Source organism: Crocodylus siamensis, chromosome 3 (assembly GCF_052110815.1).
Source record: "Crocodylus siamensis isolate JL-2025a chromosome 3, ASM5211081v1, whole genome shotgun sequence".
Lineage (NCBI taxonomy): Eukaryota > Metazoa > Chordata > Crocodylia > Crocodylidae > Crocodylus > Crocodylus siamensis.
In genome coordinates, this window is record NC_143397.1 from 149,728,212 (window position 1) to 149,744,521 (window position 16,310).

Sequence of the window (16,310 nt, forward strand, 5' to 3'; positions counted from 1 at the left end):
AGGTTTAGGTTAGATATCAGGAGGCGCTACTTCACAGTCAGGGCGGCTAGGATCTGGAACCAACTTCCAAGAGAAGTGGTGCAGGCTTCTACCCTGGGGGTGTTTAAGAAGAGGTTAGATGCACATCTTGCTGGGGTCGTTTGACCACAGTATTTTTTCCTGCCATGGCAGGGGGTCGGACTACATGATCTGCTCAGGTCCCTTCCGACCCTAGAAACTATGAAACTATGTCAAAGTTTAGGTTTCTACCTTGGAAAAGTCTCGGTACAAATTTCTAACACTAAAAAATGTACTAGTTAGATAACACAGGACCATGAAGAACAATATAAAATAATTTGTGGCTTACAAATTATTGTAGAGAGTAGAGGTTTATAACTGTAAAAGTGACTGAAACGTCTTTATAAAAATGTATGTTCTGTGAGCACTACAAACCAAGTCTCACTGGGCGTATCTATGTGAGACACTAAATGCACAGTAGACAAATTCTGCTGCACATTAGTGCATCACAGCAAAAGCTATGCTAATGTGTGGGAGAATTACTCTCCTGTGCATTAGCATTACTTAAAGACAGTGAGCTGGCACTGCTGCACAGTAGCACCAGTTACTGTGCATTGAGTTAGTACCTGTTATGACAGATACTAAACTTAATGCACAGTAACAATGGCACATAAAAGCATGTGTGGATGTGCCCACTGAAACATCAACTAGATTTGATTGCTGAAATAGCTGGCTAGTGCCCATCAGTTCTATTGTGAGGGTGTAAATAGCAAGGAATGAGTTCAGAAGACTCTTAGGTTTAATTTCCTCTCCTTTGTAGCCATTATAGCATGTTATAGCCACATACATACCTAAGATTCCCAGTCTTAGAAAATGGATCAATACACTCATCCCTTGACAATATCCGATGAGAAAAAAGTTTCTTTTCGGGATCCAAAAATCCTTTGGAAAGAAGAGAATAAGAAGTTAGTGTTTCTTCAGTTAGACATTTATTCCCTGTTAATATCCTATGTATTTAAGTCATCCATCTGTTTATTTTAACTTATGTAATACAGTGGTGATGCTTGTTACTATCATAAATAGAGATATATTATTAATATGACTTGGTAAAATGATTTTTAAGAGGAAAAACAGCTGGTTAAATACTGGTCACATTCAGTGTTATTTTTATCTTAAATATCCCACTATAATGCCTTTAATATAGTAGATACTTTTGAAGTTACAATAATTAAGTTGTGGTATCAATGAATGAGTTAGCTTGAAATAAATGGATATAATAGGTGATTATATAAGTATATATACACACACACACAGAATTCTGGAAACTTACATTTATACCCCTACATTTGGTTCTTTAAAGCTAAACCCTGTCCTTAGCTCATTATGCAAAGGGACTGCAGAGAAGTCTCACAAGAGTTGGCAGTATGCTGCAATGCGTAAGCACATTGGGCAAGTTAAATGGTAGTGTCAGCCAGAGCTCTTGCATTTGTAGGTTTTAAGTTGTACCTATAACACTATTTTAACACACTTGTACCAACAGCAAATATATCCTGGATTTCCTTAAAACTGGCAGGCCTATTAACATGTGTGCATGCTGACAACATTCTAAGACTGAATGAAAAACTAAGTTAGCTTCACTAATTTTAAGGCAAGGAAAAATGTAATCAGTTTGGCAAAGTGGCAGATTCATACATACACAGGCACACACGCATGTGTTACTACACCTAACCTTTTTAACAATGAAGTTTAACCTTTTAATGAACAGGAACTGTGGCTCTACAGCTGCTTTGAAAAGCAAAAAAGAAGGCATTCCATAACTCATCTGGATTTGACATTTTAGAGAAGTGGTCATATTCTCACTTGCTTTGAAATTAGCTTCAGCTTCTCACTATTGCAGATACTGCAGTCAATATTCATACATAAAAGACTGATATTTAAAAAGGTAGCCACGGTGTATTCTACAGCAAAAGGTTCAGACTGACTATGGATTCTAGGGACGAAATTTGAGTTTCTATCAAGGGGCCTATTAAATTTTCAAAGGACATTAACTCAGGAGTTTCTGGAAGTTCAGCTCGTTTAAGCTGCTTCAATTTGGGCATCCAAAAAAATAATCTGAGGCATCCAGAAAAATACCATTCTTCACTTCTAAAGATTCAGGCCTAAATATAAAGTGTCATTGGAATAACTTAAAACCCATAAAAGCAAGAAAATTCCGAGTTAAGGACCGAGGTTCAACCTTAACTCACCCGACTATGCTTAAGAATTGCTGCAAACTCGTAGAATCATCCCCTGATGTGAGACCCTTGCAGTACCTAGGCATAATGAATTGAGAGAATTAGCTACAGAGAACCATTGCCAAAACACTTAAAGATAGATTACATGTAGTTTGTCAAAGTATCACACGTTGCATTATTTCTGTACAACTGTCTCACGCTTGTTCCCCCTCACCCCCATACCACCTGCCCATTATCTGAATGTATACACAAAGGCTCTCCACTCTAATCAGTATATTTCTGCCCAATTTCTAACTGAAACCACAACCAACTAGATTTCGATTAAAATTGGAAGGAGACAAAATTAAACAAAAGAAATATGGATGGCAAGCAGGACTTCTGCATGAAAGAGACAAGTAATAGAGTCACTTACCAAAGTTCTGTTAAAACCCAATTCATTTGGGTAACTAACAGCAAGTAAAACATTATGGTCACAGCTCACTAAACACGTAAAACTACATCCATAGAAGTGAAGGCCTAGTTTGGGGGGCAAAGGGGAGGAGAGGGAAATCAGGCTATGTTTGCATAGGTCTTGGCACGGGTTACGTTTATTGCACAATGGCTCAGTAAAATGTAACATGCCACACGTTCTGCCAATTTATGTTGTGACAAAGATGTTCCATGTTTGATGTGGAGCAGCTTTGTAGCTGGTTTGTATCATGCTTTAAATTTGAAAGTGTGGCATGCAGTCCAGCATGGCTTAAATATCCTTGGTGCTTATACATGAGTGTGGAGGCTGCTTCAAAGTGCTGGAATTAATCAAGTCTGCTGGAGCATGTTCAAGTGTCCCCATTGCTGTTTAAGCACTGGGATGCAGATACAAGAGATGCAGCCGTGCTTTTATTAGAGGCTCTCAGAGCCACTCTAATTGGAGTACAACCCCCCAACCCCAGAGCAAGTGTAAAAGTGCCCCTTGTGCACAGGAAGCCCAACTACTCCCCCTGCAACAAGGACATTTAAAGCTACACTGTGCAATCTGTTGCTGGGTTGACAGGTCCAGAACGTAGGCAGCCTCTTAAATGCCTGGGTACCTTGGAGCCTCTTATATGTCTGTGCAACTGGAGTCTGATTTATTTGGTTTTCAATGCCAGAAATTGCACTCCATGCCACACACTTCATCTGACATAAACAGGAAATGCTCTTTCTGGAATCCAGATAAAAATCTGTCATGTCCCAAAAAGACAACTAAATTAATGTCTGCCAGGGCACAAGACAGAAACCATTTCAAGCTTTCACATGACCTATTACACCTCAATATTGAGTAGCCAAACAAAATTTCAGTGATGTTTGCCATTAAGTAATTGAACAATCCAGTTTTTTTCTAGGGAACGTCTATTCACTACTTTTCTAAAATGTTGAAAAGTGGAATGGTCAAAAAGTATAATCCAGCTGCTTACACATTTCAGAGAAGTGGTGCGCAGGCAACAGAAAAGTATTTGGCTGATGAACCAAGATTCATTTGCTTTAGTAAAATGTTAATGTCTTCTTAAATCTTTAAAAAGGAGAATAAGTTTTTTCTACTAGTCTATCCGGTGAGATTTTTTTCTGTACAAAAACACTTGAGACACCCAGTGGTTAAACCACATACTGTCAAATAAAATATCAACCGATTCCAAAGGGATCACTGATTAAAAACACAAAAAGTTCTTTCTAATGCATTTATAGAAAAAAAAAATCTTTACATTAGTAAAGTAGAGATGCCATAAGCTCCTTTTGAGGATGCTATGAGATGAAAGATAAGGACTCACTCATTCCCAAGCACTTGCTTTTCCCAGCCCACCCCAGGTTCATCTCTGGGTAAGCTTATGCTCATCCCTGCTGGCCCACAATGTGAGGAGTTCAGTGCGTGCCCCACTCTCCTTTCCCCTCCTCTTATGCAAGAAGTTAAATACTGACTCCTCGGTTCCTGCTCCAGGGCTGGAAGGTAAGCTCAGAGTAGTCTCTGCCCTGCTGCTTTGTGGGAAACTAAATGCTCACCCCTCCCCTTTCCCCCACGTCAGGAATAAAGTGCTGTAATAAACTGGTGATTGAACTGGGGTGCTGCTCAACTTACAGGAGTTATGGAGGGGTGTCAAAAGCCTCAAAAAGCTGAACACCACTGTTTTACAGTAAGACCTAGTTTTATACTACAGAGTTTTGCTCGCAGAATTCTAGTTCTCCTGGCAAAACTTAGAATGCATTTATTTGCATTCAGAGCTTATCTGTAACACAAGAGCCCTTCTTTCAGCAGTCAGTTAATTCTTCTCAGCAGAAGAAAAGTAAGTGTAGATAAACCCTGCTGCAGTTCCTTCAGCACCTGGTACCACCCTCCCCGGGGCCAGGATGCACTCTTGACAGAACAGGTGCTACAAGAAGCACTTCTGGGAGGAAGACAGCTGGATGCACATGCACTCTGGCAGCTTGGCACCATCAGTTGCTCTCTGTCTGCTGCTGTAAGTTCTGGCAGCAGCACAAGTAAGTGTAGACAAAACCTAAAAATGGAAACTGGACTTTTTCTCCTGGATAGCACATCTAGAAGGATATTAAATTTTATTTAAAAAAAGATGATAAATTAAAAAGTCTTGCACAGTGATATAAATAATTTTGTTCGAATTATTTTGCTTTCAATAGGGAGTGAAACTGGGTAGGGAGACTAGATTTTGAAAAAAGTCTCCCCATCCTGGATCTGGAACAAAGCCAAAAATCTCATTCTCTCTCACAAACTGAAAAGCCACAAAGAAGTTTTGAATTGTGTCAAAAGCTTCATTCTGAAATCGTCATCCTTTTTATAAATAGGAAAGCCCTTTAAATCTTAAAATGAAAAACCGTTCCAAATTTAAGGCGTCTCTCTCATTGTGACATTTATTTAAAGATGAATTTTCACAACTTCCTTGGTTAACTTAAGAAGCAATAAAACATGGACTATTAATCTTTTACAAAAAATGAAAATGGGACAACTGTTTCAAGTTAGGATTGTAGTTCTATTTACTTATTTTATAGCATCTAGCCATTTGGTAAACAGAACCGTTTTTCCTAAATAAGGTTAGTGTCCCTTTTTTTTTTTTTTTTTTTTTTGTAAATGAATAGAAAATAGCTCTCCACACTTACTTCTCAGAAGTTTCTAGAAACCTCCTTATGGCTGTAAGCAGACTTCTCATTTGACTGGGGACTGATTTCCCCAAGATTTGACAGGGATTATACATGGCGCTACACCTACATATCACCCTTCCAACTGGCAATGCTGCTGCTTTGTTAATAGGTGGCCAGCAAGCGTACACAGCCTGACCTGCTTGTCTAGAATTAACTGCAATAACTGTACAGATATACAACTGGATATTCCAGGAAAAAAGTGGTAGTGCATTTTATTCAGCATATTTCAGAGGGACTTGAGGCAGGATAATGGATGTATATATGTCTGTACGATCCCAGGAAAAGAGGCTCTCTGCTAGGATAAGTGCATCTGTTCATAATCTGTGATTTTAAGACAATTTACCAGACTCCACTCCTCTTCCAACAAGGTGGTTTTACTAAACATTTATAAAAATCCCACAACTTAAATGATATTCACTTTGTTTTCACATTTCAGCCCATTGAATTCCTTCCCTTATTATGGAACTTTTTCTCCTTCTTCCCTTTTATTAATTTTTTAACAAGAAGTTAGAAATGACTAAAATAAGCACTTTAAACTCCAAACAATATAATTCTTAATGTTGACAAAAGGAATAAAATACCAAGGATAAGATCACCAAAATTTTTCCTTCTCCTCTCAAAAGTTCTGACATTATAGTAAAGGACACAGCGTAAAACAAGATAAAACATGAATTTAAACAGTCTACTCGATACAAATTAAGAACTTGCTACCAAGATTGAATTAAAAACAAATGAGCTCACTCAACTGATTTTCATGTTTACTTTCATTTTTCCCAATAAATGTATTCAAAGCAAAATGGTATTTTAAATATTAAATATGCATTTTAAAAATTCAAGACTCCTCTGATAGACATGAGCAAGTAAAAACAAAATGATGCCTGGGTTTATAAGTGCAGTCTACTCTTTTTAAATAATGAAGTTCATGGCCTCCCCCACTCCATTCCTTTTTAGGACCCATTTCAAAGAAACAAACATTTGAAGAAATTGCAAACAAGCTGGAAAAATGGGTGCTGGGACTGGATAATAATCAGATAGTGGCCTAAAACAAAAACAAAATAATAATAATAAAAATCAGAAATAAACTAATAAAAAGAAGGGCAAATTACTAAGAACATATTGCAAGGACTTGCAGGGCCAAAAACCAGGGGGAAAAAAGGCTCAATGACAATAAAATGACAACCCTTGTCTTATTGTTAAGATATGTCAGGAGCTGTGGTTTTCAGATGGCATCCCACAGAACCCTGAAGTTCTGTAACAGATCATCAGGGGTTCCACAAAGATATTGAGGATAGTGGCAGAGCAGGCCCCGAGACCATGTGTCACCATTGCCAGGCCGGGCTGCTTGGCTCTGCGTCTGCTCTCATAGCCTGCAGACCCAGGAGAGGGGTTCTGACACAGAAGTAATACAAAAGGGTTCTGTGACTTCAGGAAGTTTGAAAACCACTGCATCAGACAGATCAAGGAAATGGTGGGTACACTACTTAGTATTAACAGAAGATGCAAAGAAAACAGAGCTGTCTCTATCTTGGGGGAGAAGAAGAGGGGGAAAGAAGGCTAATAAATAAAAGCTACAGACAAAGAAAGAGAAGGGCTTCAGAAAGTAAGAAACCAGAATACAGAGAACTTCTGACAAAAACAAACACGAATTTAAGGTAGCAGAGCCTAACAAAAAAAATTCATCCCAGGGAGCTGAAGGAACTAGTTTAAGAAATCTGAGCCACTGGAAATATTTGCAAAGTCATGGATGACAGGCAAGGTCCCAGGGGACTGGTTTCCAATCCCCTGGGACTTCGTCCATCTTTGGTAAAAAGGGGAAAGGAAGGGCAGAGGAAAGTAGGAAGATGGAGTTTTTGAAGTCACTCGTCTCTAAAACATGGCAAGTTACTAGAGCAAAATATAAGAATGTTCACTTTGTAGCTACCAGGAAGAGAAAGAAAGATCCCAAGTAGCCAACATGAGCTGAACAAATCATAGCAAACCAACTTGGTTTCTTTTCTTTGACATCCCTTTACTGCTGGATGAAAAGAACACAAAGGATACAACATACTTTGATGTTAGTAAAGCTTCTGACACCAACTATCCTGTATAACACTTCCTTAAACTGAAGAAATGTGGGTAGAATTACCCTTGGGTAGGTACACAGTTTTGGCTGAATCACCACAAATAAAGAACACTTATGAACAGATTGGTATGAGACTGAGAAGAAGTTTCTTGACATCAAGCTGCATAGGAGTCTGTTCTGGGTCTAGTGCTGTTCAACACTTATTAATTACCCGGATGCAGAAAAAGGGGGCTTCATAGTCAAGTCTGCAGATGATAACACAACAAGTATTTCAAAATCCTCTAAGGATAGAAGTCAAAAGAATCTTGATAAATTTGGAAACTGAACTCTGTCTCTCGCTAGCTATCTCTATATACATATAACGAAGTGTGTGGGGGTATGTTCGGATGTATGTTTGCTTCTAAATCAAGAATGGCAGGTCCTATCTACTCCAAACCTTCAAAAATCACTGAATACCACCCAAATAAAATTATAGGCAAGTTATTTTTCACTCGATCCTTGTTGGGACTTCCATTGACTGGGATTACTTTGCTTCTCAGATAATTAACTGGTACCACTCCATATTGGATGCAGTGAATTCAATTCAGTTGTCATTACTATATTGACGCTTGCCTTTTTGCTCCACATGGAATATTAAATGTTAACAACGTAGTACTATGTTCTTTAAAAATAAACAATATTTTTTACCTAAATATGTTGCACTAAGTTCTTTGAAAATAAAGAAATACTGCAATTACAAAAATGACAACCTAGGAGAAGAACGGGCACTTCAGCTAGTAGACAATAAAATTAAATTCAACAAAACAAATGCAAGGCCTTCTATGTAAAGGAGAAAATGCAAACATACCATACAGAATGAGAGGAACAACTGTCCAAAGCAGTAACATTGCCAAAAACAATCAGGGTGTTATGGTAGAGCATACATTTGAGACAACAATGCAATGCAATCACAAAAAAAAGCAAGTAGAATTTTGCACTTCATTAACCAATATCTTGAGTGCAAGACATGACAGGTCCACTCTACTCAGCACTGGTTAAGCCTATGCTGAAGTAATATGTACAGTTTTGGTGTCTGCGTTTTAAGAAGGATGTAGAGAAACTGGAGAAGATCCAGAGGCAAGTAACAGAGATGGAAAAGGGCTTGGTTCAGCCAAGTGATCTTCAGGGTTACTTCCAAACCTATGATCCAGTTCTTACCTGGGGCTGGGAGATTCCTGGTAGGAAAAGGAATTCAAGCTGCCTAACTTAGAGATGCTCCTTATCTTACACAGCTGGAGAAAACCAAGGCACCTGGATTATGGAGAAAAATCCTATTCGAGGACAGGAGGGTCAGAATTAAGGACTCTACTTCCAAGAGTGCAGAGTCAGCTGGAGTAGTTTATTAAACTCAACCCCTGGGAAGGATTGAGAAAGGCATTGTTATAGTAAATCCTCTGGACTTTGCCTAAACTGAATACATTGCAGGGAGAAAAGCAGGGTGCCAGTAACTTCCTCTACTAAGATGGACTTCTCTTTAGGAAAGGGAGGGGAGAAGGGAAACTGCAGAGCCAAATCACAATTTAGTATTTCTTACAAACTAGAAAGACTTAAACATGAAAGTTAACAAAATGATTGTTTTCTCCTGTGGTAAAAATGTGTAACTAGGCTGTAGTCAGCAAGAAGCATAGGAGTAGTCAGTGAAGTCTCTGGAGGAGATTGCTTATTTTATCCATTTAGAATCTTCTAGCACACCCACTGCTGTTGTATTTAGATGACTTGTGTGACTTTACTATGGATAAAGTGAAGTCTTTATGGTAAATCAAGACCACATGGCAGAAGATGAAAAAGCAAGTAATTAAAGCAGATGCTTCCCAGTAACACACTCCTATGCAATGAGAATATCCATGTACTAGACCAGTATGAAGCATGGGAAGAATGGAAAGACATACTGTCTAAACTAAGCCATGAGAATGGTTCAATGGACTGGCCCATCAGCGATAAAACACTGGTGCATTTCTACTGGTGTTGTCTCTAAACATTTCTCTAATTTAAACTGTAAAGAGGTTATACAATATTAGTAACATTTTATGTTTAACATTTGGAACAAGTCAGAGCCATGTATTTGTGACTAGATGCATTTGAAGGTGTGGGCTTATCTGAAAAGCTCCTATGCCCCCTGTACTTTGCATTTCTAGGCAAATCATGCTAATTTTTGTTCTGCTTTGAGTGAACAGCCAAGTACACTTTATATTATTTAAAATCTATTGCCAAATGCAATTCAACTACAAGATCATTCTAACATTCAACTCAAGTTCATTCTTTCCCAGGCCAGAAATCCAGGTAACATAGGCAAAAGACTTATTGCCCTAATCTGAATATTTACCTAAACCATAGATAAGACAGTAATGTTAGAAACATTTGCTTATTCTCCATCTCCATCCATCCATCCATCCCCTTTTAATTATAATTATTTCATCCTTTTTCATTACAACAGGAAACAGTCACTTGCAACACAACCAAGCTGCACCAAATAAAATGGAACAACATCTGGACTGCCTAAAGAGGCTTTTTCTTTTTGTTTGTTTGGTTTTTTTTGTTTGTTTTTAAGTCAAGCTGCTATGCACCAAGGCCTTTAGAAACTTCAGTACACAAACTGTTGTAAAAAGGCAACTCTTCTACCATATCCCAGGCCACATATTGCCACTTAAAAATTTCTTCTGCATTCAGTGAGAATTGCCTTTCCCGAACACTCCACATGACTACTGTACAATATCTTTTCCATTCTAATATTGCTCATTCAACATAGCATATGGCATATCAGTTGTCATCACTTGCATTTGCTGGAGCACGCTGAAATCACTCCCATCACCAAGGTCTGTTCTCCATGATTCCTCCATGTTTATGATAACTTTCTGGGAGAGAGACTTTGCTAAGAATGCTCCCATTACATCCTTTCTCTACGATTCTTTAAAGAGAGTCTCCAAAACAGAACTCCCTGTTCTTGGGGGCTCCACAAGAGCAGGAGAATTGGCAGGAATTGAGGTATCACAAAGATACTCCAAACTGAGAGCAGGAGGAAACCAAGAAGTTCAGGCATACAGTCTGACAAACATCAAACAAAACAAAAACAATAAAAAACAACCCTCCACATGCTTCAAATTGTATATGACCCCTTTTCTACTTTCACTGTTTAAATTATCCAAAGGCAACACAATTACAAATTGAGCTCTATTCCATTCTGTAATTTAGGGAGGCAGGTCAGTCCAAGATGCATCTTCTTTAAAAAAACAAACCAAAAAACAAAAAACCAAACTTAGCAGAAATCAAACATTTTTAAAGGTTAGTTTCTCCCCCTCCCCACTTTCCTTTAGTCTACGATATTTGTTGTATCTTTCTCTAAATTAGATGCATTTGCCTTACTGAAAAGATGGCTTTTAGTATTTCTCGGAAAATTAGCAGGAGGAGAATGCTAGGAGGAGACAGCTTAAGTACACCTAGGACACTACTTTTAGATATCACTCGTCACGACTGCACCTATGGCCTCAGTCGGAAGCAACAGCTAGAAGATGTGGAAGGGCAGGAACTGACTTCTGAGGGAGATGAGGAAAGATATCCACCAAGCAAGACGCTATATGCAGATGTTTGCAAGAGATCGGGAACAAAGATGTAGAAACCTAAAGGGTAAGCGTTAAGTTCTTCATACAGATTAACATTCCCAAACTAGGTACTACCCCCACTTTAAGTCTTTCCACTATAACCCATTTCTTTAAACAATGCTGCCATCAAGTGTTCAACATGTGCATTAACTAGGCTTATTTTCACAATCCTGCAATTTTGTTATTGTGGTATGAGGCTCAAATTTCCTCATTATTCCAATGCAGGATATTGAAATGGTATGACACATGATGTCCAATTAGTTTTTAGAATCAAATGTAAACTGCAGAAGAACCAAATCTCAAGTCATAATTCTACTCTCCACTTGGGGTAGGGGGTGCTTTCTGTTAACCAAAAATTTGTTCTGTATTACTCGATAAATAATATATAATCTGGCAGTGACATTCATTAGCTTTAAACGGCGCTTGGTATATGTGCCATGCAAACAATGGTGAATGATACAGGATTGACAGGAATATACTTCATGGTTCTATCAAAACAGATTAGATAAATCTACCCCTTCTCTTAAATAAGTGAATAATGCCCCTCTAGCCCTTCTTTCCAGGAAGAAAATAATTTTATTCTTTGAAATAAGCCCATTTTACATTAAAAGGAATCTCTTGCATCTTTTAAAAATGTGTCAAATTGTATCTTCTGTTCCTTCCCTAATTTTATTATTAAAATTCTCTACAATAACCCCCTACTTTGGAGGCTTCTTCTCTTGCCAAGAAAAGTTTATTGCTGTTGTTGTTATTACTTTGATATCTCACATGGTGCTTGGAAGCCCTATTCAAGAAGCTGGGACACCAGCTTGTCTTGTCAGTGCCTAAGCACCTTGCGTACTTCTTTATTGCATTTTATCATTTAAGTAAAAGCTAAGAAATGGGCTAGAATGACACAAAGCCAACATAAATCAAATTCTACTCACAATACTTATTAGACACAGAATCTATGCCTTTTTCCTCTCCTAAATTATCTCGAGGCCACAAATTATTAATTTACTGCTCGGTTAGTTGCCAATTACAGTCAACATAAGTTATGATCACGTATTTTTAAAAGCAAGATTTAAGGAACAAAACACTGCATTAAAACTAGTGTTTAGGAATGAAAAAAAAAGTTAATAAATTAAATCTGGTCACATTGCCCTAATATGAAAACATCTAGTTTTAACTATGTTTTGTTGGGGTAGCAGGGGGGAAAAACAATACCAATTGTAAAAGGAGAGGGAAACTGAAGCATTTTAAAACAAGTTTTCATGAACTGGTCAGAGTCAAGAATAGGATGTTTCCAGCTGGATGGAACAAGATGCAATCTCTCACTTTCTAACTCCTCAATTTACATGTTCACTGACTGGCTTTTTTGCATGCCTATCAGCCTCTGGCTTCTTTACTATTCATTCCATCCAGGAAGAGCACACACCAATTGCAGATACTTCCTCAGCCTGACAAAAGGTATTTATACCCAAAAGCTTCCTAAAAATAATTTTTCCAACTATTTGAGTTGGTCTAATAAAATATCAGATTCACCAAAACAACCTTGTCTATGTCCTTAGACCAACACAGCTGCAACCTATACCCATTACCACTGGCAACATGCAGGGAGTATACACAGGTGTACGTGCACCCCCTGAGATTGGCCATGCACCTCCTGGAAGTGCCAGCCATGAAACCAGAAGTGCATTTCCAGTTTCACCCATGGATCAGCAATCAGTTGCTGAAGACCTCATGCCTGTCGGGGATCTGGTGCCCCCCCACTATATTAAATCTATAAGAAGTGAACTCCAGCTCCAGGCGGCTTCACATCACACAAACCCCACATACCCATACCCTGCCCACACCCTGCCCACACATGCATACACCCACACCTCCCAACATACCTTACACCCCCCCCCTCCCCACATAGCCACATGGCCTCACAAACCCCACACACATGCATCCACATGCAACCCCCACCATACACACACCCACCCACCGCCCCAACCATACTCCATACATATGACATACAAGAGTACAACTATTTTTATGCAATCACCTCTACATACACTATGCAAACATACATAAGTCAGGACAAAAATATTTTTTGAAATAAAATTAAAATGTGTTATAGTAGATGTTTGACTTTTAGTATACGATTTTTTTTTTTCTGGTTCCAAGATGACAATCCCTGAAAGGAGTATTTCTGGGGGCAAGGGGAAGGCCTTCCAGTGGCAAAACTCAGGGGAAGAACTTCAGGTCCCAAGATGGTGATTAAGGGGCAGGGCACCTGTCAAGGGGCAAAACTACCCTTGCAGCCCTCAACAGCTCACCAAAACTCATTAAGCAGCTCTCCAGCTGAAATAATTGCCCACCCCCAATCTACACAATACTGCTTACCTGCAATAGTGTGTGCATAAAGTCTACTACCAAATGTAAAAACGTGTAATTCATACAGTTTGGCAATCTTTTCTAGGAATTCCTTGCAATGAGGACGCAAACGAGTATGCAGCATAGGCTCCCCTCGGCCTAACTGGAAATGGAATATTCCCTAAAAAAGAAGAAATAATAAATAATAAAGAAGTCATATTTTGTACTCAAAATATGCCCAAAACACCTCTCTGTCTCTATTCTGTTCATGGCTCTAACTTCAGTCTGACAAATTTTTAGCTGGAAAAAAATTCAAAGAATGTTATAGTGATATGCGACTTTTTTACTTCTCTACGTAGTCTGTTTCAATGCTTGGCCACCACCATAAAACAGAAAGTTCTTCCTAATCCAACAACCTAAACTACTTCTGCTGCAACTTGAGGCCATTGCTCATAGTCCTGTTCCCTATTTTGATACAGCCACAGAGAAAAAGCCTATCTCCATCCCCTTTGTAACCACCTTTCAGTTATTTGAAGACTGTAGAAGAGATTTGGGGGAGATTTGATAACAGACTAAATAACCTGAGTTTGTTCAGCTTTTCTTCATAAATCATGCTTCTCAAGCATCTATAATCTTTTTTTGTTGCCCTCTGCTGGAGTCTTTTCAATCCATTCACATCTTTCTTGAAACATGGGGCCCAAAACTGAACTCATTTCTCCAGTGGAGACCTCACCAGTACTGAATAAAGTAAATCACTTCCTTTGACTTATAGGAGACACTCTTGTTAAATGTAAACTGAAGAAACTGCTGGATTTTTTTATTTTTTGTTGAAACAGGAGCAAGCTGAACATGAGTCAACAGCGTATGATTCACTGTAACCCCCAGATCCTTCTCTGCAGTACTGTAGCCTAACTAGTCACACCCCAATCTGCATTTGCGCATGCAATTATTCTGTCCCAAGTATAGGCCTTCATTCTTAGCAAGTAAAATCATATACCAGTAATCAAGCCAGACACATGGACAATGTGAACTGAGTCTTCAGTTACACAATATTAATACAGGTTGATAATTTCCATTAGTGCAGAAGCTTAGTAGCTTCTCTGCAAAGCAACTTTTCCTACTAGCACTTCAAAAAAGCAAGCCAATCCTTACTTGCAAGAAAGAAAGGATTAAAGTGTTAAGCAAGTCACATGGTGTATCTGGAAAAGATAGGGCAAAGTTAAAGAAATTGTTTACATTAACTTATTTTACGTTAAATTAAAGACTTTTTCCTCTGCTCTAAAGCTGTAAACTTAAAAATACATAGAATTTTCTGTTGTGAAAACCTGTGTTTTAAAGCAACTAAAACCAGGAATGGAATATAGAAGTGTAAAAATGATAGAAAATTTCTTTCTAATATAAATCAACTTAAATAACAGAGGTGTTTAAATAATTAAATGTTTTAAATACATTTTTTATCTTGATAGTGTCCTTCATTTCTTTGAATTTTTCACTTCTTTTCATCAATACTTTCATCACAGTGTATATACTCACTAACCTAATCCAAAAAAGTTTCAAGCCAAATTTCAATCAAAAGTAATTGCAAAAACATAACAGCAAAAAACTATTTACCTTATTAGACATCTGCTGACAGTGCTGTTCTGTAGTATGAATTAATGTCTGGTCCAAATCTACCATCAGTACAAGTTTTCGGTTCCGGTGTAGTCGCTGCTGATCTTCCCTTCCAAGTTGTTCAGCTTGCTATAAGAAAAGATTTACATATCAAATTTACTTTAAAATAAGCCACTAATTTAGGTGTATTTCAAATTTCAAAACTAATTGAAAAAGTGTTAATTCTAAGCAATTTGGGGAGAGGGAATAGGACCACTAAGCCTCTATTTTAGGTACCTTTGCCAACCATTTTTCAGTTAAAAATTCACAGCTTATAAAACTACATGTTTCACAGGTTTTATAAAACCAGCTAAGAACAGTACACATCTAACTACAAGTCATAAGGCCAAGATCTAGAAAAGAAACTATGAATGTTGATAACTTGAAACATGTGAAATGGGCTCAATATTTCAAAAATTCCTCAGCTGTACACCCAAAAACTGAAGCACAGGATTACTGGTCAGTTCTGGAAAAAGAAATAGCTACTAAATTCAGTATTCAATTTCTACAGTTAGTAGATTATAAATACAAAATAATGCTGGCTAGATTACAACACTAAACTGAAACTATTAACGAGAAGAATCAATACAATTGCAAATGTAAACCAACTTTCTAGAAAGGCATGCTTGTTTGTACAGCTACTTTTTGTACTCTTGTTCCAGAAAGAGTAATTAAATAGCCTGTGTTTATTTCAAACAGCTTAGTTGTGCAAAAGGTTGAGTTCAATAATCATGCCTCACAAGGACTTGGAAGAGAGAGGTTTGTCATAGACTACAACACTACTGAAGAAATAGCAGGTCATTTCTATCATGTTCTTCACTGTTCTATGAGAAGCTGGGTTTCAAAAAGATGTTTCCATCTTTTGAGTATATTTTAGGGGGCAAGAGTTGGACTATCACAAACTTCTTATTTCTGAAGGAGACAAAAAACCAGAAAGGGTTTCATTAGATTTTGAGGTTATAACTAGGGATCCTCGTTTCCGCTGATTAAAAAAATCCCCAATTTTCAGCTCCAATCCACAGTTTTTCATTATTTAAATGAAACACCACTAAATATAGATACAGATATGCTGGAGTTTCATTTGAATCGCAAAAAATGTGGATTTGGGGTTACTTTTTTAAAACCAAAAACAGTGGATTTTTCTCTCCCAACCAGAGAAAACCGGGATCTTTGGTTATAACCACAAAAACATCTCACCACTGCAGCCAGTAGCAATGCTGTACA

General features: G+C 38.0%; 1 protein-coding gene across 2 annotated transcripts in view; it reads right to left on the reverse strand.

Annotated features, from left to right (window-relative positions):
* Nucleotides 1-16,310, reverse strand: part of CTDP1 (CTD phosphatase 1) — a 193,362-nt gene that overhangs the window by 159,371 nt on the left and 17,681 nt on the right. For both annotated transcript variants that reach the window (XM_090039534.1, XM_090039533.1), the window contains exons 4-6: nucleotides 15,048-15,176; nucleotides 13,467-13,617; nucleotides 849-939 (exon numbers count right to left, since the gene is read on the reverse strand). In XM_090039534.1, coding sequence (XP_089895660.1) covers nucleotides 849-939; nucleotides 13,467-13,617; nucleotides 15,048-15,176 — 371 coding nt within the window. The remainder of the gene's footprint in view (nucleotides 1-848; nucleotides 940-13,466; nucleotides 13,618-15,047; nucleotides 15,177-16,310) is intronic.